This window comes from Zingiber officinale, chromosome 4A, assembly GCF_018446385.1.
Source record: "Zingiber officinale cultivar Zhangliang chromosome 4A, Zo_v1.1, whole genome shotgun sequence".
Classification (NCBI taxonomy): Eukaryota; Viridiplantae; Streptophyta; class Magnoliopsida; order Zingiberales; family Zingiberaceae; genus Zingiber; species Zingiber officinale.
In genome coordinates, this window is record NC_055992.1 from 124,540,871 (window position 1) to 124,556,747 (window position 15,877).

The following is a 15,877-nucleotide window of genomic DNA, read 5'->3' on the forward strand; positions in this document are numbered from 1 at the left end:
AAAGAATGTAAATGCTTTTAAAGGAGTTATTCTAGAATTGCCTGTGCTAATGAATCAATTGACGCGCAATGTATGGTTGCCTTTGAGTCTACGGATTGAATCAGCATATTCTTTATAACAATCATTGCCCAATACAATTTCATTCCAATGATCAATATGCGTCTCTTGTATCAGCGTATCAGAAATCTCAACCATAGGCAACGTATAGATAATAAAGCAAGCTCTCGAGGTTGTGAACCTTTAGAGCATGAATAACAACCATAGGCCCTGCATTCTTGTTTCTGATTTTTCTTGTTCAGTTTCCTATTTTGGTTTCTCCGAATAATATAAATGAGTTATTTTATGAATCTAGCCATGATTAGTGGCATATGGACTGCTCTATAAAAGGATTATGTGAATAGGAGCCTCTTCCAAGGATATGCCATCTGACGAATCTTCTAAAATCAGGGAAATCTTTTAAAGTCAATTCATTAAGATGATCCCTCTAAGATTAAGTCATTTTTCTAAGGTCAAGTCTTGTGGTTTATGACATGTAATGATTTTTTATTCTTAGGGGAAGGATTACTGAGTGAGACTATAACATTTCTTTGTATCAAAGTTATGGGTCCATTAACATCACAACACCTATGTAGACTATAAATTCGAATCAATATTCTATCTGAGTGTGGTTGTTCTAGGTTTATGAATTTATTATACAGTTGATCAAGTATGATGAAATATATGTGCAATGATTTCTCATTTCATCTCTAGTTATATCATCATTAGTTCTTCCACTATCATGTTATAATTGGCTTGGATGCTGTTCCAAAACTTTTTGGCAGTTCCTAAAAGTTTGTTTTTGACAAGTTGTGCTCGTTCAACAAGGGTCATATTGTACAAGTTAAAAAAGCTTTCTTTTTCAATTAATCAATTTAGAAATATGTTAAATCCAATAGCCTTTTCTAAGTTGATCAATTAATCAATTTAGAAATATTTATTTTCGCTTTTCTTTTTAAATTTCAATAGCCTTTTCTGAAAATTGAAAATTAAAAATAGAAAATTTTCAAGCCCCAAAGAAGACCTAACGGTATTTTATATTTGCTGAACAGCAAAATCTTCATGCAATATTTTGATTGTAGATTTTGAAAATTTCTTAAATTTCTGTTCCAAATAGGAACTAGTTATTTGAATTGGACCAAAAAATTGAATTAGAAAGCGTGCATTTTGTTTCAGCTTTTGCTGAGTGGTCATTGTAAGATTTCTTCTGTATCACTTTTGTTATCATGAACTTGTCTTGCTTTTTGATAGGCAGAGGCTGAACTTATTCATGCGATTGTTCTGTTATTTGAACGGCTTGGAATAACATCGTCAGATGCGGGAATCAGAATCTCTAGCCGAAAGGTATTTTCATACAAATCCTTCATTTTCTTGCTATCATTTGACTTACCGAGATTCTGCATCATTGAAGAAGCAAAACTTTGACTTGCATATATTTGCGAGCATGTGCATTGCAGAATGAAATCAGGGTTTTACTGTAGGATTACTAAAATTGCAATTCTCTCGAGAATAGTTTTTTACATTACATATATTTGCTAATTGCTTGTAGAAGTGATTCAAGTAAACAAAGGAAGACGTGTAAGATTACATCTTAAATGATTGACAATCTTTAATCTTGTATGTCACAGAAAATATAATAACCAACACCATCTATACTAACTAAATTTTGGCACCTAAGGTGACCGAATAAAATCTTTGCAAGAACTAAAATTCACTTCAGGTTTCGCTATAAGTAAGCTGTTTATTTAAACGAATATTCTAACTCTTTTTCGGTTTTCAACTAATCTGTTGATTAGGGAAAGGCCAATGCCACATGGATGAATGGAATATGTCTTAATGTCAATCTTAATTACATTTATAACATGGCAAATCACCAGATAGGAAAAAATTGCAGAACAATTCAACGGTTTGTAATTTATAATCGTTGTTCAATTATAATAAATAATTTTCCTACCTTGATTGTGATCCTCAAGCACTCCCCAACTTGTACTTGTCTTTTTCCCTTAAACTTGAGGGTCCATATGTTATAAGTGGTGGGGAATCACGGCAAATTAATGCTTTAAACAACTTTACATTAGATATGATCATTTTTATTTTGTTGATGCGGTAGTAAGAGGTAGGGTGTATTTTTCAGGGATTTAATTTTCACATAGATTATACTTATGACGATTGAATTATTGATGAAATTAGGATGTCACGTCAAAAATTACTAAATTTTTTAGATTTATTTGGTGGACTGATGGTAAAAGTTAATCGTCTGTCTTCTCTTCTCATCTACAATTTCTTCACAGTTCTTTCCTAATCCTTCAGTTGACTAAATGATCACAAAAATATTTATCAAAAGGTTCATGACAACTCCAAGTGGATTGAGCCATTGACAAACATAATCTCGCCAAAAGAATCAAATGGGACCATACAAAAATATGAGAAGATATACATGAGGAATATACCAGACTGATGAGACACCTCGATCTCTATCTCTTCAATACACGGCAGCAACTAAACAAAGTTGAAAGCAAAATAAACAAATTAAAAGTAAAGAAAATTTATTAAAAATAAAAAGTTTGAGAATCTCTACTTTTATCCTGGCACTGTCATGCCATGTAAACAAGTATCTATCTATCTGTGGCCACCCAAGCTGCTGCTGCTGCTGCATCCTCACATCTAGAGATGTGTTATATTCTCAAAGCTGCTTTGCTCTCCACATACGAATTATCTTCTTGTTTGTTTGTTTTAGATGAATACATCGAATTAAGTCTCACAGAAAAGACAACACATAAAGCTTTGCCCCTGATGCGGCCCGGATAACCTTGTCAAGCTGTCGCCCTCGTTACCATTGCTGCACGACCAAAGGCTAAGGGCATCTCCAATATTATGAGTTTTTTTTTTTTTTTTATAATTTTCAATATATCATAGATATGAAAATCTCTCATTCTCTCCGTAATAATAATAAAAAAAAAACAAGAAAAATCTCCATAAACCTCAAACTTCATTCTTAATTAATAAGAGGCTCCGCTCACATTGTTCATTTTGAAAGAAAAAATAAGATTTAAATTTTCACTAATGCTCTTGAATTAAAAATCTTAAATCTCATGGTCATTGATCTCGTTCGGAAGTTGAATCAGATGAAAACGGACCTCGATGTACTAGAAGTTGATAGAAAGTCATCGCGACGTCTGATCTACCTGACGCCCCTCGGAAAGGTTCGCACGGGTGGATGACGAAGGAAGATGACCAAGGTGATGACAATACGGCTCTGCGCACACTTAGACGAGCACCCGAGTCGTTAGAGACAAGAAATCAAGGAAAAAAATCCCCGGGTCAGGTCCTCCGACGCAAGTCAGGTACTTTTTCCCAAGAAAACACAGAGAAATGACGAAAAGTAAAGACTAGTGAGAAATGACGAGTGAGCGTACCTGCATAAGGGACAAAACATCCCTTTTTATACTGCAACAGATGTTTTTGGGGCCTAGCGGGTGTTAGGGAATGTCGGCTGTCAGGGTTTGTTGGGCGGTGAATGACACGCGATGCCTCCTCATAGGCCGGCGGCAAAACCAAAGGGGTAATGTGCCCCGACTGTTAGCATATTCCCTGACACACTGATTATTCTCTGACACTCTCTGACAGACAGTTACGATTCCCTGACTTGTTTGTCCTATAGTGCCTGGACGCTAGGTCTGTATCCCAACCTGCATCTGTTCGCTGTTATCCATGGCTTGTACGTCCCGACCTATACGCCAGATCTTTGTCCCGACCTGCTTCTGTCCGCTATTATCCATGGCTTGTACGTCCCGACCTGTACGCCAGGTCTGTATTCCGACCTGCATCTGTCCGCTGTTATCCATGGCTTGTACGTCCCGACCTGTACGCCAGGTCTGTATCCCGACCTGCTTCTGTCCGCTATTATCCATGGCTTGTACGTCCCGACCTGTACGTCAGGTTTGTATTCCGACCTGCATCTGTCCGCTGTTATCCATGGCTCCTATGTTCCGACCTGTACGCTAGGTCTGTATTTCGACCTGCATCTGTCCGCTGTTGTCCATGGCTTGTATGTTCTGACCTGTACGCCAGGTCTGTATCCCGACCTGCATCTGTCCGCTGTTATCCATGGCTTGTATGTTCCGACCTGTACGTCAGGTTTGTATCCCGACTTGCATCTGTCCGTTGTTATCCATGGCTCCTATGTTCCGACCTGTACACCAGGTCTGTATTCTGACCTGCATCTGTTCTATTGTTATCCATGCTAGGTCTGTATCCCGACCTGTATGCTAGGTCGGTATCCCTGATTTATACTTCCCGACCTATAAGCCTGGTCCGTATCCTAATCTTCAGTGCTTCGCCTGAGGCCTTTCCTTCTGCTCCTTTACCTGGCATGCGGGCCCTCTCCTTAGCTGTACTTGACCTGTGGATCCAATTCCAGGCTGTACCCAGCCCGTGAGCCCCGTTCTTGATTGCTATCAAGGCTGGATTCGGTCTAACTTGGAATTCTATCCTTTGATTGGCCCGCCAGTTGGGAATTTGATCACAGCCACGCAAGTTTGACTTCTGACCTCCACGTAAGCTTGACTTCTGACTTCCACGTAAGCTTGACTCCTGATCATCCTGTGGTCTTGACTCCTAACTACATCATCTTACTGACCCTATAATCATGCGTCGTATCAATTACAAATGGTTTGAGATTTTGTTTTAGCTTTTTGACTTACAAACCTCTTCAAAAATTTTGTATTGGAGATGTTCTATGGATCGTAATTGACTCCAACCTTTCTGATTCACTCGAACACAATGATCTCTAAAGGAGTGGGTGAGCGGACTCTTTTGGACCTCAACCTCTGGCATCTCTTGACACGGTAAGGACCATTGGAGGCTATCTACTCCGAAGACATGCAACACCTATCCAATGACTTGAGAGTGTTAGATGTACAATCCAACGACTATGGCTCTTGACATTCTTTCCTCATGCATATTGTCTGTTGACAGGATGGTCACCTATGTGCCTAGCCTAGGTCTCGAGGGTTAATCTATATGAACATTCTTTCTCATCGGTTATATAAGATTCAACGAAGGTATGATTTTCTTAAGCTACTCTTCGTTTTTTGCTAGTCATTTTTTTTTCTATTTTTCATCTCACACTTTTGTTCATTTTCTCAAATCCAAGCTAACTTGACTGTGAGAAAGGTCACGTCGACTAGCCAATTTGTCGTCCGCTGAGGTCCTTGAATCATAGGCGACCAAGGTTTAATCGGTCAAAGGAAGGACATAGCTGTGGGCCCAAAGAGAAAGGGAAAGTAGGAACTGGAGCATAAAAAAGATACCGTCAACCACTTATTTATTGGCTCATGGTCATTCGGGATGAGATTGATTTTCAACTAGTGTAAAATACCTCAATAGTCACTAGTCAGTGTATAAGAGGAAGTCTCTCTTAATTTATTTTCCTTTAATATCAACATGAGATCATCCTGAAAGCAGCCCAGGGTTATCAACTTTTCCTGTTTATGGTCATTTTAGGGTTGACTCTGAGTAAAAGGGTAAGGCATACACTTTAGGGTTCCAGAATTAGAGATGTGCCCTGTGACCTCACAAGTCTATCCTCTCCTTTTTTGGCACCATAAGAAGCTGGAGAACCAGAACCACAAGGCCAATTCTTTCAGTTTTCGTTCTTTGAAGACTGCAGTCGTTGTATTTGTTGCTAACTGTCGTCTATACATGAGCAAGTCCGAGAGAGAAGCATCTGTAGATGGTGGTGCGTTTGAAGTGAGGAATCCAGTGGCTTCCTCTCGTCCCTTCTGCCTCGAGCTCTCCCTCAAGGCCGTCCAGAGCACGAGCGAGAGCAGCGGCAGCGGCAGCGGCGTCGGCGGAGAGTCGCCGGCTGCGTGCGGGCCGAGGTCGCAGAGAGTCTTCTCCTGCAACTACTGCCATCGCAAGTTCTTCAGCTCCCAGGCGCTGGGAGGCCACCAGAACGCCCACAAGAGGGAGCGGTCGCTGGCGAAGCGCGCGGTGCGGATGGAGGCGGCCTTCCCCTACGCCTGCGCGAGCATGGCGTCGCTGCCCCTCTACGGCTCCGGGATCCGCTCGCTCGGAATTCAAGCTCACTCTTCGGCGCACCGCGGAGTGGCGAAGTGGAAGAAGAAGGAGAGCGACGGGAGGGGCCGGATGGAGCCGGTCAGGGCAGGCCTTGTGGAAGATGAGGAGCTGGATTTTTGCTGCTGGCCTGGGAGCTTCAGGCCAATGGCGGATTCAAGTTCGGTCACTTCAATTACCCAGCAACAGCAACAACCAGAGGAGGAGGAGCCTGATCTCACTCTCAGGCTTTAACTTATTGCCCCTGTTTTTTCTTTTTTTTTTTAATAATTCAGATGTTCAAATTTAGCCGATTAACTAGATCTATTGGATAAATCTAGAACATAACTTATTGTCTAATTTGCTAAATGTCTTGCCTTGGCTGGTTAGTAGGCATGGTTGCATACTTTGCTACGGAGCCAACATGCACTCGGGCAAAGTTCAGTCGATGTGGCTCGAGCAAAATGCATCTAACTTCTTTCGCCAATGATAATACGCGTGTTGCACTACTAGTTAACGATCGGCGGACATGTGCACCGACATCCAGTTCTTTTGTTTCTTTAGGATTTGCTTTTAGAAAAGGTAAAGAGAGGCATGCTTATGAATGGCAAAATCAAGCCCCACCATGTGGTGCTCTGTTTTTCCCCCCTCTTATTGATAGCATAACAAGGTCAAGAAAGACATCATTATCTTTAACCTTTAGGTAAATTTTTTCTTGCATCCAATTATCAAAATTGGGAGGTTTTGATACTTATCTTGTAGAAAAAGTGAATGAAAAAATTACTTAAAATTTGCTTTCAGAGTTTTATGATAAATTGATTGATGTATGTAGATGAGAGGCTTTCTTATAGATGTTAAGCTAGGAATATTAAATTTGATAGATTCGAGTGTATAATATAGTCTTAACCGATCTCTTTGAAGATTTTTATTTTAGTAAGTTCCTTCTAAGAAGATTTTTTTTTTCTTTGTGTAATTGGGACATCTAATATAAAATCGAATAATACTTCATTCTCGATTCGAATTTTTCCTCCATCTAGTGTGAATTTAGTATCCTAGCTTAAGTTGGGATGGAGACCTAATCCTAATCTTTTGATGGCTCAAAATATGACTTGTGTGAAGTGGAGATGATGATAATGAGAGGAAAAGTAGTTTAGCCTCTCCAAGAGCATTTTGCTATGATGCCGAAAGACTTGGTGACATAGCGGCGGTGTAACATGTAGTATTATGGGATTTCATTGATGGAGATAGAGAATATCATCCGTTGTTTAGATCACGATCGTCATTCCATGTTTAAATTCTTGGTTTCGCCTCTGAACCTTCTATGGTAAAAATAAAAAATGATTTTTTTTTTTTTTTTTTGACAAACTCAAAGGAATAACTTAACTCACAATATGATGTGATTTCTTTATGAAAAATCATCCTCACGTTCCTTAGCTTTAAATGCAAACACAATCAATTCTTAAAAAAAAAAAAATCAAATGAGCTCTCCAAATTATGTGAATAGTAAAATGATAGTAACAATCTGGATATCATACTATATTATCACATCATATCCACAATATTATATATATATATATATATATATATATATATATATATATATATATATACATGATCCCGTCCAGAATTTGAGTCAGATGGGGACCGGTTGTGCTGTCGTTGGCGTTGACGAAAGGCGATGGAGGCTTCCTACGAGCACAATGCTGCATGGGCAAGTTCCACGGGTTGTTGACGGAGGGTGATGACGAGGATGATGAAGCGAGAGTTTCCTGCACACACTCAAACGAACCCCCTTTACATTAGGGACCAAGAAATATGAAAAAAGTCCTCGGAGCAGGCCCTCCGATGCTCTAGTCAGGTACTTTTTCCCCAGAAGAATAGTCAAAATTGCAGAAAGAAGAAGACAGATGCGAAAAGGTAAGTGAGCGTACCTATGCCAGGAAGAGGACACCCCTTTTTATATGACCATGTGTATTTAGGGCTTTTGGCAAGTGTCAGGGAATGTCGGGTGTCAAACTCTGTCTGGCGGTGGGTGACACTTAACATCCTCCTATAGGTCGGAGGAAGGTTCTGCTATCAGCTGGTCCCATACCGTTAGAATATATCCTGATACACAACAGATATTTTCTAACAGATGGTTACGATTCTTTGGCTCTTTTGTCATTTTCGTTGATCGAGCATGAACAAGAGAACTTCTAATAACCAGCGATTGCCCGGCCTGACCGGGGTGCATCTGAGTAATCCGTCATATCCCGACCAGACGCATCAAGCTAGTGTACATGAGTCTGCTGTGAGAAAACCCGGCCAGTAGAGATGGTTCCTTCTCCTTCTTCCTCGTTCTTGGTATTACTAATCTGACTTCTTAACCTGGGCATCCTAACCGAGTAACTTGTCTGAATTCCTGACCTGGTCATCTTGACCGAGAAACTTGTCCGAACTCCCGACCTGGACAGTCTGATCGAGTAACCAGTCTGAATTCCTGACCTGGTCCCCTCGCCCGAGTAACCCATCTGAACTCCCGACCTGGGCATCCTGACTGACTAACTTATTGAATTCCTAACCTAGTCATCTTGACCGAGAAACTTGTCTGAACTTCCGACTTGGACAGCCTGACCGAATAACCCCTTCTGAATTCCTGACCTAGTCCCCTCGCCCGAGTAACCCATCTAAACTCCCAACCTGGGCAGCTTGACCGAGTAACTTGTTGAATTCCTGACTTGGTCATCTTAACCGAAAAACGTGTTTGAATTCCTGACCTGGGCCCCTCGCCTGAGTGACCCATCTGAACTCCTGATCTGGGCAGCCTGACCGAGTAACCTATTGAATTTCTGACCTGGTCATCTTGACCGAGAAACTTGTTTGAACTTCCGACCTGGACAGCCTGACCGAATAACCTGTCTTAATTCTTGATCTGGTCCCCTCGCCCGAGTAACCCATCTGAACTCTCGACCTGGGCAGCCTGACCGAGTAACTTGTTGAATTCCTGACTTGGTCATCTTGACCGAAAAATGTGTCTAAATCCCTGACCTGGGCCCCTCGCCTGAGTGACCCATCTAAATTCCCGACCTGGGCAGGCTGACCGAGTAACTTGTCTGAATTCTTGACCTGGTCATCTTGACCAAAAAACGTGTCTGAATTTCTGACCTGGGCCCCTCGCCTGAGTGACCCATCTGAATCCCCGACTTGGACATCTTGTCAGGGCATTAGCTGAGTAATGGCCTTTAACGTTACAACCCCCTTTTTGAGGCGATACGTTTCCTCGACCTTTAACTGTCACGTCCTCTTGACTTCTGACTACTATGTCCCCTTGATCAGAATCTATCATTATGCACCGCATCAATATATATATATATATATATATATATATATATATATATATATATATATATATATATATATATATATATATATATATTTCTGATGTATTTATAGGAAATTTTTCTTTAAATAGGGTGCGTAACTCTGTCCATCATACGTACTTTTTGATTTATCCTAGTGACCAGTGAAAAATTTTATGAAATCAGATTAGTCGCTCATGAGTAGTCAATGAAGCTAAATGAGTTTATTATTATTAATTTCTACTAATTGTTACACCATATAATAGTTAATGCAATACTCTTAGAGCATTATAACAACCACTTAATAAATTTTATAATTATTTTAAAATAATTTTAACTAATTTAAAATAATTTTGATAAAATTTAAATAATTTTAATTAAATTGGTAAAAAATATATAAATATAATAGTATTCGAGACTTAGAATTTAGGAGTTAAGATTTATCTATAATTTTATAACAACTAGGGTAGATTATACAATTGTGTAGTAATTATATAATACCTTCTATGGTTATCTTAAAATAATTTTAACTGATTTTGATGAATTTTAATTTCTTTTCTATTTGGTAAAAACTATTGTGATATAATGGCATTCAAGTTTAAGATTTATCAGTAAACAGTATAAAATTTAGAATTTTATTATAGCTATGTTAACCGCTTCTACGAATATTTTAAAGTAATTTTGATTCATTTAGATAAAATTTGAATAACTTTGACACACACAAATAATAATAATAAATAGGATTTTAAAAATATAAAAAAGATGAGATTTTACTTATTGAGCCGCATTTTGTGTGTTTCAATGGGGTCTTTCTTAAAGCATCTATAATGCTAACTAATTATAATATCCATCATCTTATCAAAAAGCATGGATTAAACTGTTACATATTAATTATAACAACATATTTTTTTAATCACTTTTCTTTTAATATTATCATTCATTATTTATGGTTTTTATTGTCGACTCAATTATTTTAAAATTAATACATATTAAATAAATATAATTAAAATATATTTTAAAATATTAAAATTATTATTATTATTTTTAATAATAATCTGACTTTTAAAAAAATAATTTTACTATTTTTAAAAAATAATATTAGTTTTTAAAAATATATTTATTAAATAAAATAAATGTGGATAAAAAATACCACAACAAATTAAATTATTACCATTTAAAAAATAAATAATTATATTGTTAAAAAAATACTCTCATATTTTATTATTTATCTCTTTTATTTACTTTTTAATTTTAAAATTTATAAATTTTTTAATAAATTAAAAAATAAACTAGTGGGGTGGGCTGGCCCACCCCACCCCACCCCACCCCAGTTGAACGCGTTCAAATGAAGAAGAGTATCGTGGATGCTCTTAGGCGCGTGTAACGGGTCGGCAAGGAGTCTTTAGCAATCGTCAAGCAAGTCAAGCCCCTGGTTCGCCTCGCTCACTATAAAACCAGCGGGAAAGGAGTGAGGAAGACGAAATCAAGGAGGCGGAAAGAAGAAGAGCTGAAAGAAGAAGAGCGGAAAGTAGTGAATCGTGTGCCTTCATTGCGATCAATGGCGGAGCAGTTGACGGAGGAGCAGATCGCTTTTTTCAAGGAGGCATTCAGCCTCTTCGACAAGGACGGAGACGGTATCCCTTCTCTTCTCTCCCGCTTCTACCTTAAATGTAACCCTAGGCTGTCCGCAATGTGTCTTCTCGTGGTGTTTCTCTGTGAGTTGTAAGATATTGAGATCGGTGGATCATGGATCCCTGCTGTCTCTTTATCATGTGCGAACTCTGCAATCGAAATGATGATGGGGCCTTTTTTGGGTCGATCTTTGATAGAGGGTGATCTTATGTTGGGCAATGTTAATGTTGGACATTCTTACGTTTTTCTTCTGATTCATCTGGATCACGGTTTCTCTCTTTCTATAAATTTCTTGAGTGAGGAAAAGTTTCGCACCTGATTCTGTGGATTCGTTTGCACAAAAAACTAAACATTCCTTTTTATCATCACTGTAAACAAGTTGGTTGCAAACGGAATTGATTGCTCACAATGCTTTTAGTAAACTAGTGTATCAGTTGCACTGAATGGGCAAATGGAATGGGAACTTGGGATCAATCATATTATCAAGTCAATTAAATATAGTGTGAAACCAAGCTACAATTCAATCAAATGACACGCGGATGGTGCATCATTCTTTCAAATGACAACATGTTTATTAATAATCGCATGTTTCTTATTTTTGTTGTTTCAATTTTTTAGGCAAGAATCATTGCTGCCACACTTCTAAAATATCTTCCCTTATCTGAACATGGCGTACAAGAATATTTCATACAACTGGGTATGAGTTCTAAGACTGTTGAGATGCATATGACCTAGTAGATGAAATTGTAACGTAGAATGTGTACACGTGTTCTATAGGTAATCTTGACTATCATCTAGAGTTTTAATCATCAATACAATTTCCTATGTACTCTTAGAAGTACTTTGGTTTTTGTTTTATTGCATGTAAAGTAGGTTTACAGTTTGGTTTTTGATACCTTGTCTTTTAAGCATATACATGTTTTTAATTTACTTTCTTTTAAGCATAGCTTGCATATGAATGAAGAGTAAGGTTCCCTCAAATGCTTAAATCCATGTGCATCAGTTGGAAAGTTTGTCTGATATTTGTTATGTATTTGAGGTTATGTACGCCCAAGAAAAAGTTTTTCAATGGTTACTTTCACATTGGTATTGGACTGGTGTCTGGAGATTAATATATGCATCTTTTCCTTTGTCTAGGCTGCATAACTACAAAAGAGTTAGGCACCATTATGAGATCCTTAGGCCAAAACCCAAGTGAAGCTGAATTGAGAGATATGATCAGTGAAGTTGATGCTGACCAAAATGGAACAATTGATTTTCTTGAGTTCTTGAATCTGATGACACGTAAAACCAAGGTCAGATTTCACTTTATGTGCTTTTGTTTTTTTGCTTTATAGCGTCTCTTTGATGAAATTAAAACATGACGGTTGCTGGTATTTTTGTGTCCACAGGTAGGTTTTTTTTATATGTACATTCTCCTATGATATTATTTTATAATACAAGTCTGAAAATTGTTTTCTAGCAAAAAACCAAAGAAAACAGCTAGTGACTTGAGATCTGTCATAGTTGTCAAGTATTGCAGAGATTTTGATCTTTGATAGATTGACATTGGGTCATTGTTTTGTGGCACTGCATAAACGCGGAAGAATCACTGATGGCCAGAATCAGGTTACATCCACAGAAAGGATCAGGTAGGTAAGGGGCTTAGATTTTCTATATATAGAACTGGAGGTGAGGTTGGACGGCAGCAGCAAGGGTAAAAGAGGAGTTGCACAATTAGTTACCAAGTAGTTCATTCCAAAAAAATAGAGAATAATACACTCATGTGCAATTGTTACATTATAAAAATATATTAAATTTTATAATTTATATATACTTCTAATTTATATGTCTAGTGGCTGTTAAATTATCTCAACATGCTTCTTGAATTAAGAGCATATAAAGGAGAAAGCCATTAATTTTTCTTGAAACTAAATCATTAATTCGATCATTTTTGTGGAGTCAATTTACTGATATGTTGTGTGCTACTGATGTCTCACTCAGCCATGAACAAATTATCTGCAAGTAAGCACGCATTATCATGCATGGCACATTCAACTACTCATATGTCCATGCTTCTTCCAAGGAAATTAACAGTCCCTATTCAATTTGTTATAGAATGATCCTTGTCCCTCGCTGAAAAGATGCAGTTGAATTTTATTTCATGTGATATTAGAAGTTCAGGAGATTTAGTTGAATCCACAGTGTTCTGATAAATAGTTCGTAAGCCTTATTTAATTATCATCTTTTAACCAAAATGATACATTCACTATATTTTGCTTTTGAATAAATGAAGGATGCTGATTCCGAGGAGGAGCTGATGGAGGCATTCAAAGTGTTTGACAAGGACTCAAACGGGTTCATTTCTGCTCAAGAGGTGCCATATATTCCCAAGATTTGAATGCATAACATCATTACTAGAGAACTCTGAGGCTGCTCATCGAATGACAATTACCTTAATCAGGCTCTTGTTGAATCTGGAAACAGTCTATATAATACTGCTTTCTGCTTTCCTTTTTCTGCATTTGCAGCTCCGCCATGTGATGGCAACCCTGGGCGAGAAATTTACGGACGAGGAGGTCGACGAAATGATACGAGAAGCAGACATCAACGGCGATGGACAAGTCGACTATCAGGAGTTTGTGCAGATGATGTTGGCCAAGTAATACTCGCATCAGTTTATGGAGGCAGTCTACCAAATTACCCCGGCTTGTTAGAAACTGTTATGGGCCACAATCATGGCTAACCTGCCTTTTTTGGTCGAGTGCTTCACATGAACATTTTGGTCTTTATTTCGAGACACAAATGAGAGATCAATAAGTATCTGATCGGTAAGTGAGTTAGATTGACTTCTAGTCAAACATATTGCTTGCATATCAAATGTGGTGTGTGAATAAATTTGACTTTTGCAAAAGCATGACAATGAATAAGATAGGAACGCAGATAAAAGAGTTTTTCACGGAAGATTCAGATTTATTATTAAAATCATGTCCAAATCAAACCCATTCTGCATGCAGATCAGCTCAATCCAGATCCTTTGCCTCCTCCTCGTCCTCCATCGCCTCGTCCCCGATCTTGATCACCTCCTCCACTCCTCCGTTCATAGCCGCTCTGCCTCGGGCGGTGGCCTCTGATGACGCCACCAGCGCTGCCGCCGCCGGAGCAGAACTGGCGCTGCCCTTGTGGTTGTGCATCCACACCTTGAACGCCTGCCTGGTCACCCCGATCCCGCGGCAGAACCTCGAAACCTGATCCTCCTCGCCTCCAGCCCTGGCACGGCTCCTCGGGATCTTCCACCCAAGCCTCTCCGCGCAGCAAGCCATGCGCTGCTTCTGCTCCTCCGAAAACCTCGCCCGCGGCCGCCGCCTCTCACTCCGCTCAGGCAGGGTGCCGGCGATGCAGAAGTCCGTGCGGTGGAAGTTGCGGTGGCAGCCGCACGCGCCGCACTGCAGCTGGCGGTCGCCGGACGCCGGAATGAACCTGCAGCAGCCGTCCACGGTGTAGCCGGCGCCGTGCCTCAGCGAGTGGTTCCTCATGCACTCTTTATGCACCTCCTTCGCGCCCTCATGACCCTCCATCACCGTGGGTTCGAATGCTTCGGGGTGCATGTTCTTGGGAAGTTTAGGGGGTATTTATCGAGTAGAGGGAGCAATTTGAAATTACATCCGAGGCCATGCCATATTTAGCCTATTTCCCATTCCTACAGGCGCCTCGGTGGTGTCAAAATAGTAAATTCGCGTATGCGGAATTCCTACTTCGGGTGGTTTCTTCTTCGGATATGGTTGCATTGATGGTCGTAATTCAAAGCTGACAAAACTTTGTTAGAATACTTTAATGATTATTCTCACTGAGTTTACGTTACAAAGAGAGGGCTTAATCTCCTAATACATCACTCCAAAAGGTTGTTGATATGCTCAAATGCCTTCGTTTTTTGTTTTTTTAGGACAAATGTAGCATGCAGATGAGTACATTCCATAGGAGTCAGGAGATAAGCGAATTTAATTATTATATTATTTGAGCAAATCATTTAATTAAATACATATGTTTAATTGAAATTTAATTATGGATATAAACAAATTTTTAACGAGAATTTTTTATACAAATAAATTTTTAACAACAAATCAAATACATATACGAAGAAAAAGTTTATTAATTTCTTATCAATATTTCTTCACGTCGTCGGACGACGACAGCGTTTCCTCTCGTCGAGGAGGCCTCGGCGCCAACGGTGAGATCTCGCCGCCGGCAGGCATGTCGGAAAGCAAGGCCAGCCAGCGGCGGACGCTGACGGAGCGCGCCGGTCGGAAGCTGAGGCTTCTCCTCACCCTGTCGTCGGAGAAAATGGTGGAAGACTTGGAGAGGATGAGATAGACGAGAGCCTGAACCAGAGCGAACAGCGCCACCTTCGTCAGCACGTCGGAGTCGGAGAAGAAGCCGTCCATCACTCTAATTAAATGATTAAAATCGTCGAAACTAAATTAACAGAGAGATTATTGAGATACGAGAGCAGAGCCCAGAGAAGAAGCCGCTCTAAATAGAGGAGGGTTTTCTGGCCTGGTGGTCAAACATTTGACTGTCACGTCAGCAGCAATTATCTAGATCTTGGAATGGGTCAGAGTCAAACGACGGCGGCGGCTGATGAAGGTTCATAACGCGTGCCAGCTGGCAGAAATTATAAACGTGCACGAAATCTGCGAGATAAAAGAAAAATTACAATCATTTATATTAAAAATTATTTTTTTAAAAAATATATATAATACTGAGTCAAATTCAACAATCATGCTCATTTCAGTCCGAACCGGTCTAAACTATCGGGCCGTAGCCCTTCGCAGCCC

The 15,877-nt window shown here is 39.4% G+C and overlaps 3 protein-coding genes across 4 annotated transcripts; 2 read left to right on the top strand and 1 right to left on the bottom strand.

Annotated features, from left to right (window-relative positions):
- Nucleotides 1-5,452: 5,452 nt before the first annotated feature.
- On the top strand, nucleotides 5,453-6,449 carry LOC121973628 (zinc finger protein 4-like). The gene has a single exon (XM_042525016.1). The coding sequence runs from the start codon at nucleotides 5,596-5,598 to the stop codon at nucleotides 6,346-6,348; it is 753 nt and encodes a 250-aa protein (XP_042380950.1). The 5' UTR covers nucleotides 5,453-5,595; the 3' UTR covers nucleotides 6,349-6,449.
- A 4,384-nt stretch (nucleotides 6,450-10,833) lies between these two features.
- Nucleotides 10,834-14,200, top strand: LOC121970956 (calmodulin-like). 2 transcript variants are annotated; one of them, XR_006109036.1, is made up of 5 exons: nucleotides 10,854-11,065; nucleotides 12,201-12,358; nucleotides 13,339-13,419; nucleotides 13,574-13,873; nucleotides 14,060-14,200. XR_006109036.1 is itself a non-coding variant. In XM_042521991.1 (4 exons), exons 1-4 carry the CDS (start codon nucleotides 10,990-10,992, stop codon nucleotides 13,706-13,708), a joined length of 450 nt encoding a protein of 149 aa, XP_042377925.1. In that variant the 5' UTR covers nucleotides 10,834-10,989; the 3' UTR covers nucleotides 13,709-13,956. The 2 variants fall into 2 exon arrangements, 1 of the variants encoding a protein (XP_042377925.1); XM_042521991.1 differs by lacking the exon at nucleotides 14,060-14,200 and having other exon boundaries at nucleotides 10,834-11,065; nucleotides 13,574-13,956.
- Nucleotides 14,066-14,620, bottom strand: LOC121972747 (zinc-finger homeodomain protein 10-like). The gene has a single exon (XM_042524389.1). The coding sequence runs from the start codon at nucleotides 14,618-14,620 to the stop codon at nucleotides 14,066-14,068; it is 555 nt and encodes a 184-aa protein (XP_042380323.1).
- Nucleotides 14,621-15,877: the final 1,257 nt, after the last annotated feature.